The 25,485-nt window shown below is 35.6% G+C and overlaps 1 protein-coding gene across 4 annotated transcripts in view; it reads right to left on the bottom strand.

Annotated features, from left to right (window-relative positions):
- The window catches only part of TTC29 (tetratricopeptide repeat domain 29), a 431,955-nt gene that overhangs the window by 72,916 nt on the left and 333,554 nt on the right, over positions 1-25,485 (bottom strand). For all 4 annotated transcript variants that reach the window (XM_040472852.1, XM_040472844.1, XM_040472860.1 and 1 more), the window contains one exon: positions 17,452-17,680. In XM_040472852.1, coding sequence (XP_040328786.1) covers positions 17,452-17,680 — 229 coding nt within the window. The remainder of the gene's footprint in view (positions 1-17,451; positions 17,681-25,485) is intronic.

The raw sequence follows: 25,485 nt of genomic DNA, 5'->3' as shown, positions 1-25,485 counted from the left end.
AGTGCATTAATTATCAAGAGAAGGGGAAAAGTAAAATAAATACCAAGATAAAATGGTTCTTAATTGCATTACTATAAAGTTACTTAACATGTAAAATATTTATTATGTAACTAGTGTTCTGACATTACTATTTGGAGAAACTTACAGAGAAACAAATTAGGGAATACCACATTCAATGCAACAACCAGCTCATTGTTTTGTTTAGTAAGAAATGATAGTGACTGATGATGGAAACGTTTTTCTTATGTTGATGTAATCTATTCCATGATGTAAAATGCTGCCCATCATAGTGTTTTGTTGTTTTTAAAATGACCCTACGATACCAGGGAAATGTCTAGGAGAATAGAAAAAGACAAATCCAAATCAACTTACTCTGTATTATAATTTTGCTAGGACTATTTAGCATAGAATATGGGACCTGAAGGCCAAGGGCTTTGTTTTATTTAATTGACCAAAGTTTTAATCACCATGGGTACCCAAGTTAACAACAGAAAAAAAAAAAAAAGAGAGAGAAAAAAGAAAAAATTTTGAATTGAAACAGATAGCCTGACTAGACTTTATAAACCCAGAAACCCATGTGGTCCAGTTAATAGTTTTGTCCCAGGAGAAGAAACACAGTCCAAACAACAAAAGCAGTTAAAGTATAGCTCAAATTCTTACATTTTTCAGATTTCATTAACAGATTCATTCATAACCCAACATACCACATCATCATCTCCCATGTCCTTTGTTGCTTTACACTCTCTACACCTCCCTACAATGTCCGTCACACCAGCTTTGTCTCTTCTCACTTGCTCAGCATCTTAGTCTCTATCCCCGTTGACCTCCTTCATTCTTTTATGAGTGAGGACTTAGCTTCCACGTATAATGAGTTAGCCTTTCCCTCAGCCAATGAAAATCCTTTTCCTTTAGGGTGGAGGATGAGGAGGAGGGAAATGGAACATGTATAAGGATGAAGGAAGACTATAAACATTCACCCATTAACACTTTTTTTTCTGAAACACCATAGAAGAGGTTTTGTTGTAAAACATACATTTAAAATAATCTGCTATGCCTTAATATAACCTCACTATCTGCTCTGGAAAAAGGCAGTCATTTAAAAGGTGAATTAGTAGAGTTGACAATTTCAACTGTTTGTGATATTTTTGGTGTTTCTCAACTGAGAAAGGAGCTGAATCCCACGTGAAGGTAGAGCACTGACTGCTTCTTCATTACAGCATTGTCCTTTATAGTAATGTCTCCAATATTTGTCTTTTCTATTTGTGCTAAACAGTACCATTTGTTTTAGGATATATATAACATGACATATTTTACAAATATCTTCATTATTCTTTCAAGATAAAGAACAAAAGATAGGATCCACAGATTAATGAAAATGTTGGAACAATTAACCTAGGACCCTACTTTCAAATGGTATTTTTAACTAGCCACCTAGACTCATTTCTGTCCCTAAGCTATCTAAAGACTTGTGAAGTAGATTGAAAAATTAACTCAGTAGCTTGAACTCATTTTCTTTAAAAAAAATTTTTTTATGTTTATTTATTTCTGAGAGTGAGAGAGACAGAGCATGAGTTGGGGAGGGGCATAGAGAGAGGGAGACACAGAATCTGAAGCAGGCTCCAGGCTCTCAGATGTCAGCACAGAGTCCGACGCAGGGCTCAAACTCATGAACTAAGATCATGACCTGAGCCGAACTCAGCAGTTTAACCGAATGAGCCACCCAGGCACCCCTATTTTCAAATATATCTATATCTATCTATATATCTATAGATTCCCTCATTTTTCCAAAATCTTCTTTCATGGTAGAGGGTAAACTTTTTAGGTAATTTAAATTTACTCCACTAGGTACCAAAACTAAAAAAAAATTAAAAACAGTAAAATTGTGACAGGCACAGGAAAACTGAAAGAGGGTGAGATGTGCTCATTGTAGATATGCATTTAAGTTCTGACTCTGCCACTTATTCTGTCTGGCCTTGGGTAGGACATTTCACTTCCTGTGAACCGAAGTTTCTTCATCTGTAAAATTCAGGGTGAACTGGAAATCTTGGAGTCTTTTATATTACTAGAGTTCTACAAAAGAAAATTTTCTTAAAATTCTGCTGCATTTCTAAACAGACTAAACATGAATGTAATTTAATCTTTTCTTGGTGGCTGAGGGTCACCAATAGAAAAATTAATCATGTGATACAGTTAAAAGGCATTGAGTTTGTAAGGTCTCTTATTCCCACATAATATGGCCCCAGACTGCTAAGTGCTTGTATGAATGAATAGCTTTCTCTCCCTCTCTCTCTCTCTCTCTCTCTCTCTGTGTGTGTGTGTGTGTGTGTGCGTGCATGTGAATCTTTTAATTTTCAGCTATTATTTATTGATGTTTTCACTGTGTCTGTTTATAACATGCCACCTTGGTTTTAATACACTTATCGAGGGGTAACATACTCTTCTATAAAATAGGTACTAGCAATTGCCTCAAGCAACAACAGCAAAGTAAATGTTTGGTTTGTTGAAGTCACCAAAGTTTGACTAACAGATAAGTGAGGTATTTCTACTCTTTGCAGTAAATGCAAATGCAGTAAATGCAAATCCATCCTCTGAGAAGATGGAGCACAGTTGTTAAAGTATCCTTTCCTTAGTGACACCTTCTTGAAGACATTTATTAAGTCATTAGAGAACCTATCCCCACAGTCCAAACTAATCTCAATCTTTACTCATGTGTCACATTTTCCAACCAATTCTCCTTCATTATGATTTGCTAAATCACCCTCAATACTTACACATGCTTCTTAAATTGTCCAATTTTAAAACCAAAACCGTAGTCTAATAATAAAAGACTTGTTATTTCTATTAACATCTCTGTTAATATATCTTAAAGTGATGTTAACCCTTTTGATATTATTTCCATTTTACTAATGGTATACACACACACTCTCAGTTAAAATAGTAAACTAGGTTGGCTGGGGAGACTGAAAGAATTTTCCTGAAAGTTATTTATAAAGCTTGAAATCAGTAGCTTAAATTCTGAGAAACAAAACTGATGAGTGTGACTGTAGTTTGGAATCAGGTCAGAATTTTAATCCAAGAAGATTCTCCCTCTCCTCTTTCCTTTTCCTCCAGTGAGCTATCTTTGGAACTGCCCTCACATCTTATGGGTAATGTGTAAGGTACAGTGCAGGGGAGGTTGGTGTCTGTTCTATAGAAGTCTGGCTGGGCTAGGCAATACTTTGGTAATAATCATGGCTGTGCTTAAAATTTGTGCTTAAAATAACACAGTTGAATCAACTTAAGAAGCTTAATCCATTCTACTTACACTCAATACAAAGATAATTTGGATCTCATCTTGTTTGTTTTATGCACACAGAGAAACCACAGTGCCATGCTCTGCTCTTTGGAGCAGCATAATTTCCAATAAATTCTCCCCACTGAAGGTCCTACTCTGAAATCTCAAGGCAGTCTCATATCACCACCTTCGGTACAATGAATTTAAACCTCAGTTTCTGAAATCCTGTTTGTTTTCTCTATTGACATAACATAGGGGAACAATTTGTTTTCCTTTCTATTACCCACTCCTACAACTTCTGTAACTATTTGCCTAACACTGTTGTGATCAATGTCCCAGAAATAGTGTATAGGAACTGAAAGAAGTGACTGAATACCAGGTAGAAAATTTGTGTAAAATTTAGGAGCTGATATTTAGGGTCAGGAAAAAAAACCTATAGAAGTCACAGAACCAAAACAAGGAAAAAAAAACATTTTAGATATGCTGTTTTCATGTAAATATTATTTAAGATGGAATCTGTTTCTGAGAGCCATCAAACTCTTCTATAAAGAGAAGATAGAAAATTCCTCAAAATAATATGAAGGTAATGGTCCAAGAATATTATCTTACCGCATTAGGATAAATTTCCAGTAGGTTTGAGTTGTTGAGATAAATTCCCTTAAGCTTAAAAGTGGGACCAATAAAAGAATTCTATTAAAGTATGCTCAAACATAATGCAAGATAATTGTACGTACACATATTATATTTCCCACATGTCATCTGACAAATTCTGTGTGTGTGTGTGTGTGTGTGTGTGCGCGCGCGTGTGCGCGCATGTGTGTGTAGAGGGTTGAAATGGTGGTAGCGATAGTGAATTTATTAAGCCAAATATTTGAGTTGTTCTCCCAAAAGGGGGGAAATTGATTTACATGATTGCTTGCTATTAAGCCTCAAATACATCTACCATGCTTAGGTTTTCTCTTATGTTTTTCAATTTTTGACAGCTGTCAGTTTACAGATAATTATTGTATCTAAGCATCACAAACATTGCATTAGTATCTTCAGAAAATATACTGTGAAAGCTGTAGTTTCACTGTCTCAAATCAGTTACTGCATTCTTAAACTTACAATATATTCATTTGTGGGCACTGAGGCAGCCAGTGGGAGGGTATTGATTGGAGTATAATGTCATGTGTAGCAGGAGAGAAAGATGAAAAGTGTTTTCTGCTTAATGGGTTGGTATTAAGTAGGTGGGAATGGCTTCTAATTAGCCAACAATTGCTGTGTTTCCCAGTTTCCTCCTTTCCCTCCTCCTGTCGGTCACCAGCTGCCAATCTGCCCCCATTTTTTTTTTTTATTTGGAGTTCATTGCTCACTGCAGTGAAAGCCTTTGTTTAAGAAAGAGGGCTCCCAGGGTCTCAGCTGCCTGGGTACAGCTTGCTGCCTACGATGAGTAGCAACTGTCAGTTTATTTTATCTCAACCTTTTCATCATTCTGTTGAAACTGATCGACTGAAACCACCTGAGAGACCTGAGGATTCCGTACCTACAAGTCATTAGCTAGGACTGCAGTCTCTCACCACATAGCAAGTCAACTGAACACTTCCTGAAATACAGTCCACTTTAACCCCATGTTTCCCCATGAACACATACGAATTCTGTCCTTTTTTTATTTTTGAAGCTGACTCAATGGGAGATGCTTCCTTTGACACATAGACATAGAAGTCAGAATATTTCACTTTGGCTAAGGGATGAGGATAATGTCCCTGTGATAGGCTTTGCTACAGTGATACCAACTGATAAAGGGAGCATTGTTCCATCCACAGCAAAAGTGAACGTGAAAATGGAAAACATTTTACAAAGTGACTTTATAATATCAGGTCTTAAGCCCCATTCTTTACAAACATCAAATGTGCCAGATTGAAGTCTGATTTTGTCTTCGTGTGATCCATAACATAGCTGCTTAGCCAGCTTCCTATTTCACTTTAGAACTGAGTAAAGAAAAATTTTCCACACGCTTAAATGATAACTTTGAAAACCTTATTTAAGAGAAGCCATGTAACCTGTTGTATCCAGAATGCATCAAAACATAGTGAAAATCAATGATGTGCAAACCTAGTAAAGAACGACGCTGTTACAAACCATTTAGCATTGTAGGGCTGTGTGATATTTTACCATACTTCAACATGGGTAGTTAGGCTTCTTGGGAAGTGAAATTTTTAAAACATTTAGAAAGAGAAAGGAATGGTAACTGAGCAGAGACAAAGATAATTATTTCTGATTAATGATGTGAAGTAACAACAATTAGGATTATGGAGGAAGAGTTCAAAGATTTTCACTTGGTTTTAAAATAAATATCTGAAGACTGTGAAAGGCATAGACGTACTGATTTAAAGTACTTTTCATTTTTTTGTATGTGAACCTATAATTTTGCTGACATATATTCTCTGAAGACCCACTAAATGGGCTTACACACATTAGTGAAGGATCACATATTCATGTAGAAAAGCTAACCTTGCATTATTGCCACCTTAAAAACCAAAAAACTTTAGAGCAGATCTCCCACATGAGAATCACCTGGTGAGCCTGTCAAAAAGCAGATTCTCAAGCCCCTGAACTGGAGATTCTGTAAGGCTGTGTTAAGGCCTGGAATATGCATTTATAACAACTCCTCCCACCACAGATCAGGGCATTTTGATGCAAGGGATCCTTGAATTGCACCCTGAGAAACTGCCTCAGGCTTATCGTGAAGTTTAATTTTCCACAGGGTATTTTTAAATACTTCTATCAGAATAGAAAATGCAACAAATAGAACAATTTAAATCTCAATGTCATTTTCTTCCAAAGAATCTTCTACTTATAATTTCTTTAAACAACATTAAAACATGAAATTGACTAAGGTAGATTACAACCGAGAAATACCCAAGAGCTTCACATGTATTAAGTACTGTTTGGTGAAACTCTCGAGGTAAATTATATTTCTAACTATAGATTTTGGTCAAAAAGGCCACTGTTTTACAACCTATTCTTTGCATGGCCGCCAAAATGATCCTTTTGAAAAGTCAGTCAGAGTCTTATTCTCAGACCTCAGTGGGAATGTTCCAGCACAACTGGAATAAAATCCAAAGTCATCACTATGACCTGGAAGACCTAAATTAACTGGCTGCCGCTCAAAATTCAATTCTTCCCTCTCTCCTCCTCACTCTATTTGCTCCCAGCATACTGGTCTGCTAGTTAGCTGGCTACCTTTGCCTGGCCCTGCTAGATATTCACAGGGCTTTTGCTTTGTCATTCCAATCAAGTTTCTCTGCAAATCACGCCTCTTTCGAGCTGCTTCTCTGAACCTTCTGTTTAAAACAGCCCCTCCCTATCACTTTCTGTTTTCTTACCTGCTTTATTTTTCCTTCACAGAACTTAGCACTATTTCTAGTGATTGCTGGCCAGCATCTAAACCTCCGTTTCCATGCCTAAGAAATTCTATACTTTATAAATTTAAATGGAAACTTGTCCTCACTCCAGGGACTAAGAAGTCAGCTAATAGTCACTTTCCCAGCTTCCCTTGCAGCTGGGCAGACACGTGAGCCAGGCTCCACCAATCAGCTGCATGCACACTAAACTGTTTTGAAAGCTGTTACTGGTTAGTAAACGGGGCTGTGCAGAGTTAAACCCTGCAAGATGTGCAGTCAGGCACTATTCTATATTGCAAAGCTTCCCTAACAGTTCTCATGACAAGAAATTAACCTGCCATCATGTATGTGCTAGTTAATTTTTTTTCTGGACATTTTTTTTTAACTGTTATATAAACATGGCTTTAGTTACATGCAAACCTGAAAAACTTGCCACATACATTTGTATTCCAGTATCCCTTTTGTGTCCCTGTTGACAAGTTTTTATAAATATTTATGTACATCTAGTTATTGAATTACATTTACGTTAAATTTATTCGTGAATATGGATCGTAGCATTTTTAGTGTGTAACTATATTTATAGTGTGTAACTTCAAATCACTGTGCTAAAGACAGTCAAGAAGAGACCTGGAAGAAAGAGCAATAGATAGATTTTGGTCCACCTATCTTTTTTACAAATTATATTTTTCTTGGCATGTACAGAGAAAACTACCCAGTACAAAGCTGATCTAATTTTTTTAAAAAGGACAATTCCTATGTTAGATATAGAAAGTGACAGTATTGTGCATAATTATCTATGCAATTACACTTTCACATGCTTGAAAATTTTTAGCCAGGAATGCTTAATAACATTTGCATGGTTAAATGAGACAGCAGAAACAACTGGAAAGGCCTCAGGGCATGGTCATCTATTTAAGCATCCACTTGGATTTTCAACATAATTAGTCATATAATTGTGTGCCTAAACTTAGTAGATTCATGTAAGTAATTATAAATTATTAAAAAGCTGTGCATGTGTTTTGCTCTCTATTTCCTGCCAATCAAATTACTAGGGAATATACTATGTTCACATTTCATCATATAAATCTCCAAATAAAATTACAGTGTAAAGCTCTGGATGAAGGTGAGTAAACAAGTGAATCCATTCAGATGAGATACAGTTAATATAGTTATGTGGACATCCATATATTTACAAAGAATTCCTATGATCAAATCATAATAGAAGTTTCTTCATCTGTCCCTACTGAGATGTTTTGTTTTATTTTTTTAAGAGAGAGAGAGTGCACATGTGAGTGGGGGAGAGGGGCAGAGGGAAAGAGAGAATCTTAAGCAGGCTCCATGCTCAGTGCAGAGCCTGATGGGGGGCTCGATCCCACGACCTTGGGATCATCATCTGAACTGAAATAGAAAATCTGGCATTTAATCAACTGAGTCACCCAGGTGCCCCGCTACTAAGATTTTTATGAAAAAAAAAAAAGTTTCTTTTGCTTATGTTGTATTAGACAGGAGTTTTTTCTTTATTAATTTTGTTTGAACTTTAATAGCTAAAGGTTAGACATAACAGCTTCCTCTGTATAGCCGATTTCTTCTTTTTCATAGTTTTGTTAGTGGGTGATGGTAAAAAGGCCAAATAAATCTGAACAGTAAAAAATATTAATCCCCCAATTTTATGATGGTCATTTGATCTATAAACTCTCACAGTTTTTTTCACCAATCCTCTACCTGACTGTTAATTTTGAAGCTTCATTTTACTTCATACTTCTCCATTGCTTTTTTTTTCCATTGTTATCTTAATTTCTAGGTTGAAAATTGTGGAGATTTGAGGAAAACTGTATATCCCTTCTCAGGAGCTCATCTAATAAACAAGATGAGAAGAACTTTGAAAATGTTGAACTAAATTTCCTTTGATAAGAGTGCAAATTACGCTTTAATAGCTGCTGATACAATGCAATACAGTCTTAACACCAAGAAATCAGATCTATCTCACTAAAGGCTAACATTAACCAATCTTTTTCTCATTCTGGGTACCTGATTCCATGTTAGAAGTCAATAAATGCAACTCCTCAGGGCATCACTAAAGAAAACTTTAGTTTTCTCTATTGGTTTGACAAAGTCCAACTTTGTTTACCTTAAGGGCAAGATGAAAGTATCTATTTGCTCAGATTTTTAAAAAATTGTTTTTTTTAATGTTTATTTATTTTTGACAGAGAGAGAGAGAGAGAGACAGAGCATGAGTGAGGGAGGGGCAGAGAGAGGGAGACATAGAATCTGAAGCAGGCCTCAAGCTCTGAGCTGTCAGCACAGAGACTGATGCAGGGCTCAAACTCATGGACCACGAGATCATGACCTGAGCTGAAGTCAGAGGCATAACTGATTGAGCTACCCAGGCACCCCTATTTGCTCAGATTTTTTGATCGAAGGTAGAATGAAATGAAAGGAAGAAAATACATGAGTATACTACAGTGATAAAGGATTTGGGGATAGTGAATATTTGTTAGTACTTTTAATATTTATCCCATTGTGACAGTAGTTCAGAGGATTCAGAAAGTAAATGTGTTCAGGTGTTTCAAGGATTTGCAGTCTTTCAAGGATTCATTTTAGGAAGGTCAGGACACTGGTCAGGATGGACTGGCATTAAAATTAAGAAATATGCTAGCATTTCTTCTGATTAGATTCTTGTTCAATATTTCCTACACTGAGCATGCTGTACCCATCCCTGGGAGGCAGACATCACCCATAAGAAGTGAAATACGTATCCAGGCATCGTTACTCAAGTCAGTCATCATAAAAAAGCATTATAAATAATTTCTAATTTCTAAAAGAATATTCATCATGAAATGTATCTATTTTTCTATTAATTATGCTAAAGAACATAGGCTATAACAACATTCACTCTTGTCTGAGAGTTAAAAAAACAGGGAGGGTAGAATAAAAGAATTTAAAGGAAACTGAGTCCTGGGACCATGGATATAAATTTTGATTGATGTTGTGGTTTAAAAAAATCAAAATTCATAATGGGAATACCAACATGAGAGATAATAAGAAAGAAACACTCCCATACATTACCCCAAATCAGGGAAACTTTAGAAAAAATTAGAAGCTAACAAAACTTGTTCTTCAATATGCTCACGTTTTAAGTATTAATGTCACTTCTTTTTTCAGAGGAAATCATATGGGTTAAGAATCACATGAATTATCCTAGTAGAGTTTTATTAAAAAATAGATGTATAAGAAATAGATGTATAAGAAGATTTTTTTGCCTCCAAATTCTAGCAATGGTAGGAAAATGTTTACCTAAGTTGGCACAGGATTTGGAATCCATGCCCACAGGGAAAAGGACATAGCTGGAAGCAGGGTGAGACCCCTCAGTGGGAATGAGATAAATACAGATGGGATGCTCTCAGATCTTCAAGCCCTAATGCTGTACTGGTCCAACTCTGGCATTTATTCTGGTTTTGCGATGGTTTAGCCAATCAACAAACTTTTCATAAGCTTTTCAAACTGGCAATTAAAGATGAAATTGAAACAAAACCAGATGAGAAAAACCAGTTACATTTTTCTTGGAAGTGGTGAGTTTAGTGTACCTTGGAAAGTTAAAACTGGTAACACCATCAGCTACCAAGAACTGTGAGCAGAATCTAAAAGAAGTATAGTTTTTGTTTGAGCAATCAAGAATTCTCTTTTATTGAACCAAGGCAGCAGATAGAGAAGGAGGCTCTCAGAAGGGAAAAAAAAGAAAAAAGAAAAAAAAAAAAAAAAGATCTTTCAACCCGAGGGATCTAGAGCTACATTATTATTTCCCAACGAAGTAAGCATTAGTTTTCTGAAAAAAGTATTTGATTCCAAAGGAAGCAAATGTGTCACTTGTGTTGTAGAAAACATACGAAGATGGGGGAATTGTATTTGAAGGAGGAAATTTTAAATTCAGGCTCAAACTCTGCAGTCTTTTTTATTTAAAAATTTGGCTACAATTAAGTATTGATTTTGTCTTCTTCGGCATGTTTCATCTTTGGAATTATTTTATCAGTTTCAGAAGCCACTGAAATCTCTAAGCTCTTTCTTAAAATTTATTAGAAGCTTACTTTGATAATCTATCATGATTTAAATGAGACTAGTGGAAAAGATGCTTATCTTTCTTAAGTTTTTTGATAGTAAGTAGCATAGAGAATATAAAGAATGTATTTTAATGTCTCATTCCCCTTTGTCTTATCAAACTTGTTTTCTGTGACTAGAAATGTAACTCAAACACAAAGGATTTTAAGAATCTGTGCCTTAGAAAAAAAATCAGAAGCGGACTCACAACCTATAAACGCACAATTTATACATTGTCATACGGAGAAATGTCTATCCTGGTTCTCCACCTGGAACTCCCACTGCTGCTATCCAGGGGCCGTCATGAAGCATCCTGAAGCTTGCAGAGTTAGGGCAGGCTACATTAAGCTGTGCCAACAAACAACTCTGAAAATCTCAGTGGTTCACCACAATAAAGGATTATTCTGTGTTCACACAAACTCTGCTGCAGATCCAAACGGCATTCCGGGACAAATGTTCCACGTGTAGAGATTTATTACATCCATCTTGTTGCCCTATACTTTTTACTAAAGGCTCCACCATGATAACTGTAGCAGGGAAAGAAAGAATCAGCTGTAGGATCTCAGGCAGGCTCTCCTATCTTATACCCAGAGGTAACTTTTGCCCATTGGCCAGGACTAGTCACCGAGCCCTGCCTAGCTACCAGGAGCTGAAAAATGCAGTTTTCCACATGCCCCAAAGTGTAAAGAACCAGATACTGGTAAGCACATAGAATTTCTACCCTATTGAGCAATGGTTACTGAACCCTCTGAAAATTATACACAGTAATTGTATATTTCTCTGAAGACAGGAGAGAGACCTTAGCTTTCATCAAATTCTTTAAGGGGACAGTGATTTGTCATCGAACAATTCTAATAAGTTTTTTTTTTTTTAAATGTACAATTTGGGGCACTTGGGTGGCTCAGTTGGTTGAACATCTGACTCTTGATTTTGGCTCAGGTCATGATCCCAGAGTTGTGAGATCAAGCCCTGAGTTGGGCTCCATGTTGAGCATGGAGTCTGCTTGAGATTCTCTCTCTCTCTCTCTCTCTCTCTCTCTCTCTGTCTCTCTCTCCTGCCCCATCCCCCCACTCCTGTGTGTGCTCTCTCTCTAAAGAAAATTAATAAAAAGCACATATTTATATTGAAGAAAGGAAAGTATTGAAATTCAGGAATAGCTTAGAGAAACTGATTTTAGGTCAAGTTCCCAGGCTGTAGAAGACTGGTCTACGTGTTGGCCTCATTATCCACAATTATTTTGCCCCACATGGCCTGAATGGGTTCATTTATATGGTATATTACAAATGTCCCAAATTCTGGCAATTGGTAATCTTCCAACATTTAAAAAATCCTAATTGTTCTGAATAGGCTAAACCACTTTCAGTCATTCATAACATGGTGTGAATCAGTTTAATCAGATTGGTTTCTTCCTAACAGTGTTCATAATTGTTCCCAAGGATCACTGTCTTGTGCTGCCTGTTGTCCAATTTCTGCAAACATTTGTCTTATATGTTTTGTCTTTTTAGCTGTTTAAGACAGGAGGGTAATCTTTTCCCTGTTGCTCCATCTTGGCCAGAAATAGAGTCCCACCTGTTTCTTTTCACTGTAAATATTTTTTATCAAGACTTTAAGTAAAATTGTAATCTTTTGGGGGTGCCTGGGTGGCTCAGTCAGTTAAGCATCTGACTCTTGATTTTGGCTCAGATTCTAGATGGAGCCCCACATTGGGCTCCAGGCTGACAGCTAGAGCCTGCTTAAGATTCTCTCTCTCAAAATAAACAAACATTGAAAAATTATAATCTTTTTAAATGTAGACATGGCTTCTAGTAAATATAAAGTAATATTGTAAAAAAGTGCAAAGCATGGAAAGAATTCCTGAACTAGAATTCTAGAACACTAGATTATAAACCCATTTTGTCTTTCAGATTTTTGCATGACTGCCTTTCCCTGGACCTGAGGACATTTGAAAAGAAAAACTGTGGGCCAAGTAATTTCTTTGGTGCACACAGTTCAATAATTTCATGATTCTATAAACTCAAAAAAGTTCAAGAAGGTTTTAACCTGTTTTCAGAAGCTAGAAAGAGGCTAGAAAATGGTACCAGATTGAGGAAGGCAGAGACAGCCAACAGACCGAAGTGCATGAAGAAGGGGTAGTGATGAATAAAGAACCAGGCACATTCAGGAATCAGAGGCCCAGGGAACAGTGGGGGCAGGTAGGGGTTGAGGAGATGCTGAGGAGAAGTATGACACAGGATTGAAAATAGGAGGATCAATTGAAAGTCTGCAGATGAAATAGTGCACTAGCTTTAGCAACTTCAACAATGCCAAACAGGGACAAGTAAAACTGCATATGACAGCAGAGAGCTAGAAACTCTATTATAAATTCTAGCAGAAAGATCAAATATTTATACCTTGCAATTTTACAGCTGTTTGATATATTAAAATAGTAACAATGATAATAACAATAATAAAATTCCCTTTTGTGTAAACCAACAGAAACAAGTATTTATGGGGGAAAAACAAAGAAAATGCTCACAAAAATCTAGATTGAGCTCTTAAAGACTACAAAATACCATATGTGTTTAGAATATGCTCCTACTGAGGGATTATTGCCTGTTCCAGAGGAATCTTATTAATGACCCGTTTTGAATCTCAGATAAAGATAACTGAATTGAAATCTTTTGCCCGAAGTCACAAAGCTAATTAGAGCTCAATATAGTATTAGAATCCAGGTAACTGGACTTTTGAGCAACACCATCTCTCAATTACCCCAAATGCCAGTAGGGTGAGCTTTGATTCAGTCAGATTTTTCACCAGAACCTTCTTTTAATGTGTCATGTTTTTGAACACATTTTAGAGACAGAGGTTTGCTCTGTGACAATAAGATGCTATAAAACCTGCTTGCTGACTTTTGGGCTGATTCCATAACTTTCTCCTCATTGTTAGGGTTATTTAACTGAAGTAGCTGATCAAAGTATAATAGAACATGAGGCTCACTCATGAATGTGGCTTTTTCACATTCATTAAAAGGGCTGAGTTCATGAATAAAAAATACAAACAAAGAACAGGGTAGGAAAATGTGGCTCGACATTAAACCAACATAAACCAAGGGCTGAGAGACAAATTCATGATCTTGATTGTTTTCTTTTAAGAATATTAAATGATTCATAAAACAAGAGTGATATTTTTGGCACTCAAGGAAACCTTTACATGTCATTTTGTAGAAAAGTGTCATTACTGACTAGCCAGTGTATTCATCTATTTCTATACTCAGGATTTGCATCCTATTTCTCTGATATAATTTACATTTGACTTCAATAAGAATGTGCATTAAAACCATGTAACTGATATTATCAGTGAAGTGGTTAACCATGTTGGCATTTGAATGCCATAATTACATTTCTACGTTAACAGTACTCTTAAATTGCACAAGAAAAGCTTTGCTTCTCTGTCACTGTTTCACACTTGGGTCTATAATCTCCAAAAGGCGAGATGAATTAGCTTTTCATTAAAAAATAAATTTCATGATTGTAGACATAATAGTTCTAGTAGGAAAAATAAACTATATTCTGGAGAAATCAGTAGAAATTCATAGGCCCTTAATCCTTCCAGAGCCAACCAATTTCTGTTGCTTCAGGCTTGAATAATTTTATTGAATTGCAATAAATTTGAATTCCTTCTAAATTCCTAAATTTGGGAAGAGAATCTATTCTTATTATTTTACTACTGAAAAGGAAAGGAACGATGTGAAATTATTCCAACCATATCTAAGAGTGTTAGAATGGTAGGAAGGTTCCTATATTTGCAGTGTTCCCTCCGAAAGGTACAAAGATGAGATATGATTGCTGGTGAATCACGGTTCTATTTTATCTAGAGACCTGAGTGCTCTCACCGCTCTATTCCCTTAGGGGGTCATGTTCCTCTGCTTAAAAGAATATTGCCTGCTCTGTGAGCTAATGATTTGTTTGGAGGATGTAAGTCTCAGAGGTGAAGAAAACTGCACAGCTTTTATAATATATCTTTCAAATCTTTGATCTACTTTTTTCCTGAATACATGGGACCCCTCAATAGCAAGATTAAAGATGCCTCTTCAGAGAAGAAAGGCAAAATTTGAAAACCTAAAAGCTGCTCAGATTTTCAAATAATATTTCTATATTTCTTCATTTTGTCAACATCGTACTTGGTGTTGTCCTGCATTCATGTGATAACCACACGGTAACCAAAATACAGCTTTGGATTGTAGTTGTTTTGTTGTTGTTGTTTTTCCAAGAAGTCATGGAACTATGACTCCTGTTTTAAAAAGTGGTTCATGCAAAGAGTTCATGGCTAGGACACACATGCTCATTTTGAATTCAATTTAATTTGACAAATATTTACTTGGTACCTAGCAGATGTTAGACATCGCCCCTATTTTGTAGGAAACACCAAAAATCAGAATCTGTTTTCAAGACACTCCTACTTTCACTGGGCTGATAAGGCAATTACAGAAATGGCTGTGGTAGGATGCAGAATATGACAAATGAAAAGTGCTTGGAGAGAAATGAATGGCATTCAATGTGGGAACAGAGAGAAGAGACAAGAGTCCAGTAAGAGGGGGATCAGGGAAGATTTCAACATTTGAGAAGAACTTTGCAAGACCAGTGAGATTTCCCTGGATGGGGTTAGAGTTGGAAGTAAGGTGATAACAATGTATGTTGTGTGTACCTGGGGGGAAGAGGAGGAAGTAGGGGAAAGGAGGTGGTCAAAAAACGTTGAGAAGCTTGTACTTAGTTTGTAGGCCGTAGGGATCCAATGAGGGTTTTGAAACAGAGCAAAGGTAGAATGATAAGGAGCTGTGGTTTAAGAAACATTTTTGAAGCAATGAGAAAGCAGATTTTAGTGTATTTTGAACTAAAATATGTCTATGTAAACAAGCAAGTATGTTGATAATGTCTACAGGTCTTATTTCCAAATAGAACTATCACTAAAAATGTTAAACATGCCAGTAATAGAAGAATTAACTTCTCATTTATATTTGAATCTGCAAGATTATTCTTCTTCACTTTTATAACGACATAGCTCATCCATGCATGGATTTCTAATCTCAGTCGAATGAATCAGGAAGGGGGCATACTTTTATAGTGTTTCAGAGAATTTAATCTTCTCCATCATACGAATAGCTGAGTTTTTACTCTCTGAATAATATTTTGAAATGTGTTTTTTTTTGTGTGTGTGCTTCCTAAGCCCTTTGGAACACCCTTACCAAAAACGAGGATAAAATTTAAAAAGAATAGAAAAATAAATAGTTTTATAGAGTAAAGAAAAACAAAAGAGATCTTTGAAAAGCCCCAAAAGGACTGCAGCAAAAAGACACATGGTTCTGATCAGAGAACCTAGTTTTGAGGAGTATTTTTTTCCTGATTATTATTATAATGGTTAGAGCTTATCCAAGTAAATCTGAAGAAGTGAGTAGCCCAACCTATTCTCTACCAAACCTTTTATCAGAAGAAGTAATCTAATAGATAGATGGATCATATTTCCTCTGCTTTATCTCCTGGGCGGACAACATGAAGCAGTAAAGGGAAGATAACTCAAAACTACAGAACAAGCTCTCAAATATATGACAACACAACATACTGAAGTGAGCAAAACATTATTGAAAAGTGGTTAGTTAATAGTTAACTGTAAATATTTGTTGGACACTTGAGCACATTGAAATTCAACAAGCTATCTGTTTTTTAAGACTTCATCGTGTATATATATTTGGAATGAGACCTTTACTTATTTCATAACAAGAGGACAGACAGTGGTAAGTGGTATTCTACTAATATACAAGAAGCAATAAAATTCCTTTGTGCTCAATTTACTATTATTTACTATTTATTCTATGGAGAAAATAAATACCAAAGGGCTTATTGTTTCATCTAAATGACCTAAGGGAAAGAAAAGAGTTCCAAGCAGGAGAGGCTTCTTTACATAACAGAATTTTGTCTACGATTCTATTTGAGTTATCCCCAAACATCCCCAAAATATTTTGCTTGAAAAAGTTTGATGTACTAACAATTATGCAGCCTAAAGGTCTGTCATAGGCAGTACTGTTAAAATTTTTAAAAAATTCTATTCTGAAGTTCTTAACTGAGGACTCGAGCTAAGTCAGGCTGACACATAAAAGTGACCTTCACATCCCCTTTAGTTATTTGTTTTTAATTGACTATTTTGACAAATTGTTACAAGAAAAAGTCTATAAGAAAAGACGTGGAGTTGAAAGAAATTAATACTAAATTTTTCTAAATTAATATTCTAACTTCAATTGATCAAATACAGGAAAATTTACTACCATTGGTAAAGTAAGAGTATAGCACCAATTGCATTAATACTGCTTAGTATCTGTGAACTAGCATCCGTGACTTTTCTTATCAATAAAGTACAACACTGACCACGTTTTAAAAAACACAAACTTGTATCACATTCCTTTCAACTGATCGGTGCATATTGTTGAGTACTTGAGACAACTGAAAAAAAACAAACAAAAACCAAACGGCACGAAAATGGTGATTTGTCGCGTTTAACCATTACCACTATTTCCTGCTTTCCTTATCATCAAAGGTACATACAGTACAGCATGAAGGCACATCCGATATTCGTGTGGTAAAGAATAATTAAAGTTACCGATAAAATAAAAATCACCAATGCAGCCATCAAGAATGACACAAAAACTGTTTTCAAAAAGCAAAGTCTTACCGATAATCGGATGTGGTGCAATGCTGCTTCTATTCTCCTTCCACGACAGCAGGTAGTCAAGGCTGGTGAGATCGTCAGACTCGATATAATTGTTTACGGTCAGCATTATCTGATGAGCTTTTGCTATCCCATAGTGAACTTTTGTCTCATCCATGTGACGCATGTTCCTTAGCTGTGCTGTTGTGTCAAAAGCTTGTTGAAAGTATTCAGAAGCTTTGTTGTAGTATCCCTAAAAATGTAAGAGAAATCATTTTTTCTTAATTTTTATTCCATCATTCCACATGTCTACTCACCTTGGCATGTACCACACTGGTGTATCCACATGTGGTATTCATCTTTTAGAAGAAAGAGAGGGCAAGTGGGGTCTCTATTAGAATAAGTTTCATTTATTTGTTTGTTTGTTTTTGTTTGGAATAAGGTTCTTTTAAAAAGTTGTGATTACTAACCATACAATATCTTGAAGCTAATACAGTAAAAAGTTTTATCTACCAAGTTGAACTATATGCAACTTAAGTGTTTTTGGATTAAAAATGGTCAAATATTAGCATTTTCATATGGCTCAGCCTAATACATTGTAGCAAAAAGAAGTCTGGGAAAGAGTGATCTGATTCACATTGATTTGGATGTAAGTTTCTTACTTGGAGCATTGGATTTACTTAACGAAGTATTTTAAACCAGATTTTGTCTTCAGTCATAGCAAGAGATCACTTTCAGCCAATCTATTTAATCAGTGGCCAGTGAAAATAGGTGTATTTATCTGCTGATTTGGTTGTTGCTCTGGTTTTACCCATGTATTTATGTCATTCTTGACTGTGGACATAGGATGTATTCAAGATTTCTAAAAATTATGAATTTGATGGCACTAGCACAACTCAAGATCATTTAAATGTTTATCTCTTAAGTCATTTGCAACATTTCATTGCAAAATTCAAGGTGGTGTTTTGTTTTTTGGTTTCTTGTGTGGGTTTTGGTTGTACTCTCCTATCCTCCTAAAAGCTATTGTCTACAAATAAACAGTATTTATCAAGCTCTTTCAAAGTGTCAGGGCCAGGGCTAAATTCTTCATGTATATTATGTCACTAACTTTCATAAGCCATTCTGTGAGGAAATATTATTCTTATTCTACAAGTAATTAAATTGAGCCTCAGTAAAGAGATTATCTTCTGCCAACCTCCAATCTAGTAAAAATCTTTGCAAAAAAGTTTTCCTCAGTGGAGGATATCATTTTTAGGATTGAGCTATACTTTTAAGACTCTAGGGAACAAAATTTCTCTTCTTCACCCTCTCCTCTCCTCTCCTCTCCCTTTCCCTTTGGCCCTCCCCACTTTTCTCTTCTCCTTCCTCTCTTCTTTCTCATATACACATAAACATGTATGTACACACTTTTAAGAAGCCCTTACAAGACAGAATATCTTAATACAGGTTTTCAAATGATTTTATCACAACATTTTATGAAGGAACTGGTAATACAAACACCATAGAAAAAGCCTTATACCATACACTGGTAGCGGCATACTCAACTCCATGCATCTCTGCATGATCATGGCGTTCAGACAGCAAACTGAATACAGAAGTTGCTAGCCAGGTGAGGAGGGGGAGAAATAGGGCTTGTGTGACAGTTATGTTACCCACATAAGCAATACATATAACGTTGTGTTATAGACCCACAAGGACAAGTTAGTGAATTCTACTCAAATGGCTCATTCCAATTAAATTTGTTGCTTTAAACACAGCCCCTCTGTATTTTATCAATAGTGATTTTTGTTTGTTGAAGTGAACAATTCTTTCTTTTATTTCAAAGTGTATAACATAGAATTTATAGAATAAGAGTACTTAATTAGAAAAAAATAAAATTGTATCAAAGCTATTTGTATGACAAGCAAATTATGATTGAGAAACAATACAAATATTGAAGATGAAAATAAAACTAGTTAAAATTTTGGAATGTTTTGCTAGACGTCAAAGATATAGGACAAAATAGGTGAACATATGTGACTAGACCAAATATTTCTATTTTTAAAAACAGAGAAGTATAAATACCTAAGTTCTAGTTATATTTCTGAGCATTAGGCTACTTATCGTTTTAGATGAAAGTCTTAGGAAAATTAGGGCCATAAGTAAATGGACTTATATTTAAATTTCCAGAGTTACCTTATATATTTTTATATTAGAATGAACTTACTCATTCATCTGGCAACTATTACTTATCAAGCTCCATGACAAGCAGTGGGGATTCAGCAGTTAACAGAATTTACTATGGCTAAAACTTACATTAGATCTTTTTTAACAAGTATTTCCCCCCTATAATAGGACCATTATAATTATTCATAATTATTTAATTATAATTATAATTACATATAGTTATTCTTCCCTCAAATTGAGCCTAGTATTCAATCTTTTGATACACACACAACTGCCATAAAACTGGTATCGACCTAAATTTCTCTAGTTTAAAATACTATTAAGGAAATACATTAATTCTTTTCAGATGCAAGCATTTTTATACATACCATTTTGGAATGAGATTTCACTAATGTGTACTGCATTTCTAGATTTTCAATTCTGAAAGAGTTGAATATCTAAATTTAATCTCTTCTTTAAAGGTTCTGTCCAACGTTCTACAGTTCAATTCTGTTATCAGTTAATCCCTATCCTATTATAAAATTCAGAAGATTCCAGTAATTAATCTTGACAATCTTAAATATGAATTGAAAATACATAAGTTAATTTATGCATTTCATGAATGCATCTTATTGGAAAAGAGAACTTTGCTTAATGTTATAAATATCATTGATAAGCATTTGGTGGACAATTTCAGGACAGGACCTTGATGACATCGTAGGCCTTAAAACAAATCTTGCATTATTGCAACATAATATAGAATTTTCATGCATTATTCTAATTCTTACCTGATCCTTCTTAGTGTGTCTAAAATGCCGCTCTATCCAATGAGCAAGCTCAAAAATAAAGGAGCATTTTCCCAGTACTAAGGAAAAATCAGTTTTTGCACATTTTCTCTGCTATTTGAGTTTGGAACTACCATTGTTTTAACTACATGATTATTATCTGATCTTATTAGGGAATGAGCAATCTCATAAAGAGTCTATGAGTTATTTTCCCTAAAGCATTCTCATTTGACTACTTTATATTAGTTATACGTTCCCATCAAAACATCACATCAGGAGGGTGGGATTGGTGGCCCATCTTCCGAGATTATATAGTAAAAGGTAAATTAATTAGGATAAATGATCTCTTAAAGATGTGATGTTTTAAAGACTATATAATTACAACTATAATTATAATAACACTATCATCACTAGAGAAAACAGTTAATTCTAATATTTTTCCAAATACAGTTTTGCATTATAATTGTGGTCTTATATTATTTCTTGGAAATGATTATAAAGAATACAATTAGAATACATTGCATGAATAATATGAAGCCAAAAAAGAGATGATGAAGGCAGTATGCAGAAGGCCTTAAAAGCAGACTGACAAGTACCAGCAATGTTAGATTTGCTTCTGAAGATTCACTACAACTTTTCAGAATTATTGTACACAAATGAAATAGAAGTTTGCAATTCCTAAAGTGAGACAATCCTATTCTTCCTTAAGAGGTATAATTAGTTACAAATTTATTGATTGATTCAATGAATTCACATCTTTTTGCTCACCAACTCTGTGCCAGGTTCTGTTTTAGGATCTGGAACAAAATAATAAACACGGCAGATATGGTTCTTATTCTCATTAAGCTTCTATTCTAGCCAAATTAAAGAACAATAAGAAAATATCATAAATAAGAAAACTATGAGATAGAGTCTATGTGGAATATTACAGTAATGTTAAAGAGTGACCTGGTGGCTGCTGTTTTTCATATAATTTTTATTTTGGCATGCAGCTTTCAGGACTTCAATGAAAAGAAATGGGAGATTTCGGATATTTTGGTAAGTGGTAGAAAAAAATTTTTTCAACCAAACAGGTACTTTTATTGATTGAACTTTTTGACTTCTTTCTCAATTGCCTTGGAAAGCTCCATAGAATTTAGTGGATTAGATTTCATCATTTTATTTTATTAAGAAATTTTTCATGTTTATTTATTTTTGAGAGAGACAGAGACAGAGCATGAGCAGGGGAGAGGGTGGGTGTAGAGAGAAAGGGAGACACAGAATCTGAAGCAGGTTCTGGGCTCCAAGCTGTCAACACATAGCCCAGATGCAAGGCTCAGACTCAAAAACTGTGAGATCATGACTTGAGCCAAAGTTGTTTGCCTAACCAACTGAGTCACCCAGGCACCCCAGGATTTTTATCATTTTTAGATTAAGAAAATGTGTTTGAGGACTCAAATTAGAAAAACGGTAGCTGTGATTAAACAGTGTTCCATATGAATAACAATAACGCCACCTTAAATTACAAAATACAAGTACCTTTTCAAAGTACTTTCGTACAGTTTTGGGTATATAACAATGATTAAATATTTGTATATATTACTAAATGATCACCACAATAAGTTGAGTTAATATCACCTCACATGGTTACACATTTTTTTTTTTTTTTGTAATGGGAACATTTGAGATCTACTCTTAGCAAATTTCAAATATATAATATAATTAACTGTAGTTACCATGCTGTACATTACATCCCCAAGATTTACTTATTTTATAACTGGAAGTTTGTACCTTCAAACGACCTTCACCCATGTGGCTATTTTTATTGGGTTGCCAAGGGAAGGCCTCTCTGAAGATACGACATTTGACTGAGATATGATGACAAGACATCAGCAATACGAAGTTCAGCTTAGAGAGCATTCCGTAGGGCATTCCAGCTAAAGCAGATGTCCTAAGGCAGGAACAAGCTCCGTATGTTTGAAAGACTTCACTAAGCCCATGTGGCTGTGGTGGAGTAGATGAGGAGAGTGGGAAGAAATAAAGTCAGAGGTGGGGTAGGGGAGCGTACATCTCACATAGAATATTTCAGATTGGGGTGAGGATTTATATTTATGTTCTAAGAAGAATGGGAAGTAACGGAGGCATTTTAAGCACAGAAATAACATAATTTAATTTACATTTAAAAGGACTACTTGGGCCTCTGTGTGGAGACTTGATGATACGAGGGAGAAGCAGGGAATGGGCTTGAACTTAATTGTCATGCAGGAGACAGAATAGAGTGTCATAAACTGACAGGATGACAGGAGAAGACACAGAGAACAAGGTGGATCTGAGATACGTTTTGGTGGCATAAAGGTCAGGGTTTGCTTCTGGATTAGATATAGATCAGAAAGGAGACAAGAATAAAAAAAATATCCAGATTTTTGGCTTGAGCAAGGGGGCTGATAGATAATGATGCCATTTATTTAGACGTGGAAGACTGGGAGGAAGGAATCATGTTAAATTTGACATGTCTGTTAGACATCCAGGTGGAGATGCTAGGTAGCCAGTTAGAGTTACATGTGTCCCAAAGAGAGATCAGGGATGGAAATACAAACTTGGGAGTCATCAGCATATGGATGCTATTTAAAGCCATGGACTTGGATGAGGTCAGATAAGGGGAGCTCACAGACTGAGAAGTCTGACTAGAAAATACCTGAATCATATTCTATCATAGTTGAATACTAAGTTAATAGAGGAATAGAATTTAGAGGGGAAAACAATGAGTTCAGTTTTTAGCAGTTTATATTTGAAGTGATCTAAGTGAAGATGTCAAGCAGACAGTAGGATACGAGTCTGAAGTTGCAGGGAGAGATCTGAGCTTGAGATATTAAGAAGCTAAGTGCTTTTGTGTACCCAGTATGTTCCAGGAATTCACCTAGGTACCATGTACATATTTTTACATTTCTAATCCTTAAATAGCTAGTCTTCAAGGCATCTTGTTATTGACAATTAAAATATGAAAGAACTGAGGATCAAAGAATTCATGTGCCCAAGGTCACAGTTAATAAGTAGCTGAATTCAGATTCAGGGTCAGGTGGGCAAAAATCAGTGAGGTTCCTCTTCATCCTGCTAGTTTCCTTCATGGAAAAGTGTAGTAGATAGCATGTGATGCACAACAGCTTATGAAATTGCTCAGGTATATCACTGAAATAAAGGCATTTAATATAATTAGGAAATATCCATAAGCTGAAAACAGAGACATGAAATAATTCTTTGTCATTTCCCCCAGGAAATGTTATTTTCCTAGTCATTCCTTGTCATTTCTCTAGTTCCCTTTGTAGAACTAGAAGGAAATTCAGGATGTCATCAAGGCTATCCTCTTGTTTCAAAAAGATGAGAAGGAAAAATAACTATATTTAGTTCTAATAAACCCACTTTGTTATATGTTTTCAAATCATACTCTTGGTAATGATTTAACAATTCAGATTCAGCCTGAGAAGTTATCAGTAGATTTTCTGACTTGAGGAAGTATCTGCGAAGAATCACAGTAATGCAAAAAAATTGAGTACAACATTAACAATTTTAGTAACAAAGCAAGTTTTGTTCAGAAGTCTGTCATGCAATTAAACTGTTATAGTATTGTGTACTTAATATCATACTATTTTTCAGTGACCATTTATTACATTAAAATGTAAGTAATCATTAAGGTGCATGAACCAACTTGTATATTTGAAGGCATGCATACTTGAAGATAGCATGAATACCTGGAATCCTCCAAATTTTATATTAGAATTGGGATAAACTGGGGATAAACTGGTAAGAAAATTAACTTTTGGTAGTTGACACAGCCTTTGGACATTATTCATGTTTCTTGCCTTTAAGATATTAGACTCTTCTTTAAGAATTAAAAACCAGAGAATATGATGAGATACAAACTCTTGGCAAAAAAGCTTAAAAATGCAAATGTAAAAAATACCTCTTAGAAAGGTTTATTGTTTCGTTTTCCTTAGGCTTTCTGCAATTAGGAAAATATAGGCAGATGCTTAGTATTTGTGCCATACCAAAACACTGAGTTCTGAGTATTGTTTGGTAGAAGAGTAAAGCAATTTGCATTTTTTGCATTTCTTTTTTAAAGAACAACCCTGTTAAAAAGTAAGACTATGTATAATTAGGAATACCAATTCTGCTACTACAGCATGAGCTCCCACTAGGCTGTCAGCCTCGCAAGGGCATAAGCCTTGTCTGTTTTTCACTACAGTATCCTGAAAAGTAAACAAAAGCACGTACAAGATCCAGGAGAGAGGAGTCACCAGAGTAGCGTAGTGCCACAGAGATGGGGCAGCAGAATGGGGACACAGTGGAGAGAAAGACCTGGGGGAACACCTGGGGAGGCACAAAGAAAGAGGGGAAACGAAGTGGGGGGGGGGGAGATCAGAGAGAGAGGACCACTGAGTTGAGAGCAAGACCAGAACGACAGGGGCAGGAGAGAAGGGCAAGGTGTGTAGGGGAGGAGGAAAGAAGGTAGAGGGTGAGAGTCAAGAGAAAAAGGGGGGTTTAAAGATAGTGAGGAATAGGAGAGAGAGGAAGCAAATGAACCAGGGCTAGCAAGAGAGAGGGGTGTACAAAGAAATCAGGTTCCCTGTTTGAAAGCGTGTTTCCCATAGCAGGGACTAAAGACAGTAGTTTCATTCATTCAAATTAGTTTCAAACTCTATTTCCTTAAAAAAGAGCTTAAATAATTCTGAAATCATCAAAGTAAATTATATGGCAAATAAAAGACTGTAGTGGTGAAGAGTATAGGTTTGAATACCACTGCCACCTAGAAACACGGAGACCTAGGGTAGGTTATTTAAACCCTCTGAGCCTTGGGAAAAGGGGAATTGTATGATACCACATAAAGGTGTAGAGAGTAATAATGGCTTATATAGCTGGCACTGGCTTCCCCTGCCAGATGCTATTCTAATTGCTTTACATTTATTAACTCAGTACTCACTGCAACCTTACGAGGTGAGAAAATTGAGGCACCTAAAAGGTAAGTAACTTGTCCTAGGTCACAGATCTTATAAGTGAAAGAACTAGGCTTTTAACCAGTTTGGTCTCAGAATTAGTGCTTTTAATCACGACATAAACCACCTCTCAAAAAAATTAAGAAAAGGTGTATAAACAT

This window comes from Herpailurus yagouaroundi, unplaced genomic scaffold (genome assembly GCF_014898765.1).
Source record: "Herpailurus yagouaroundi ecotype Mexico unplaced genomic scaffold, PumYag 28, whole genome shotgun sequence".
Lineage (NCBI taxonomy): Eukaryota > Metazoa > Chordata > Mammalia > Carnivora > Felidae > Herpailurus > Herpailurus yagouaroundi.
Note: the sequence above shows the minus strand (reverse complement) of the source record. Positions and strands in the feature narration are given on the sequence as shown.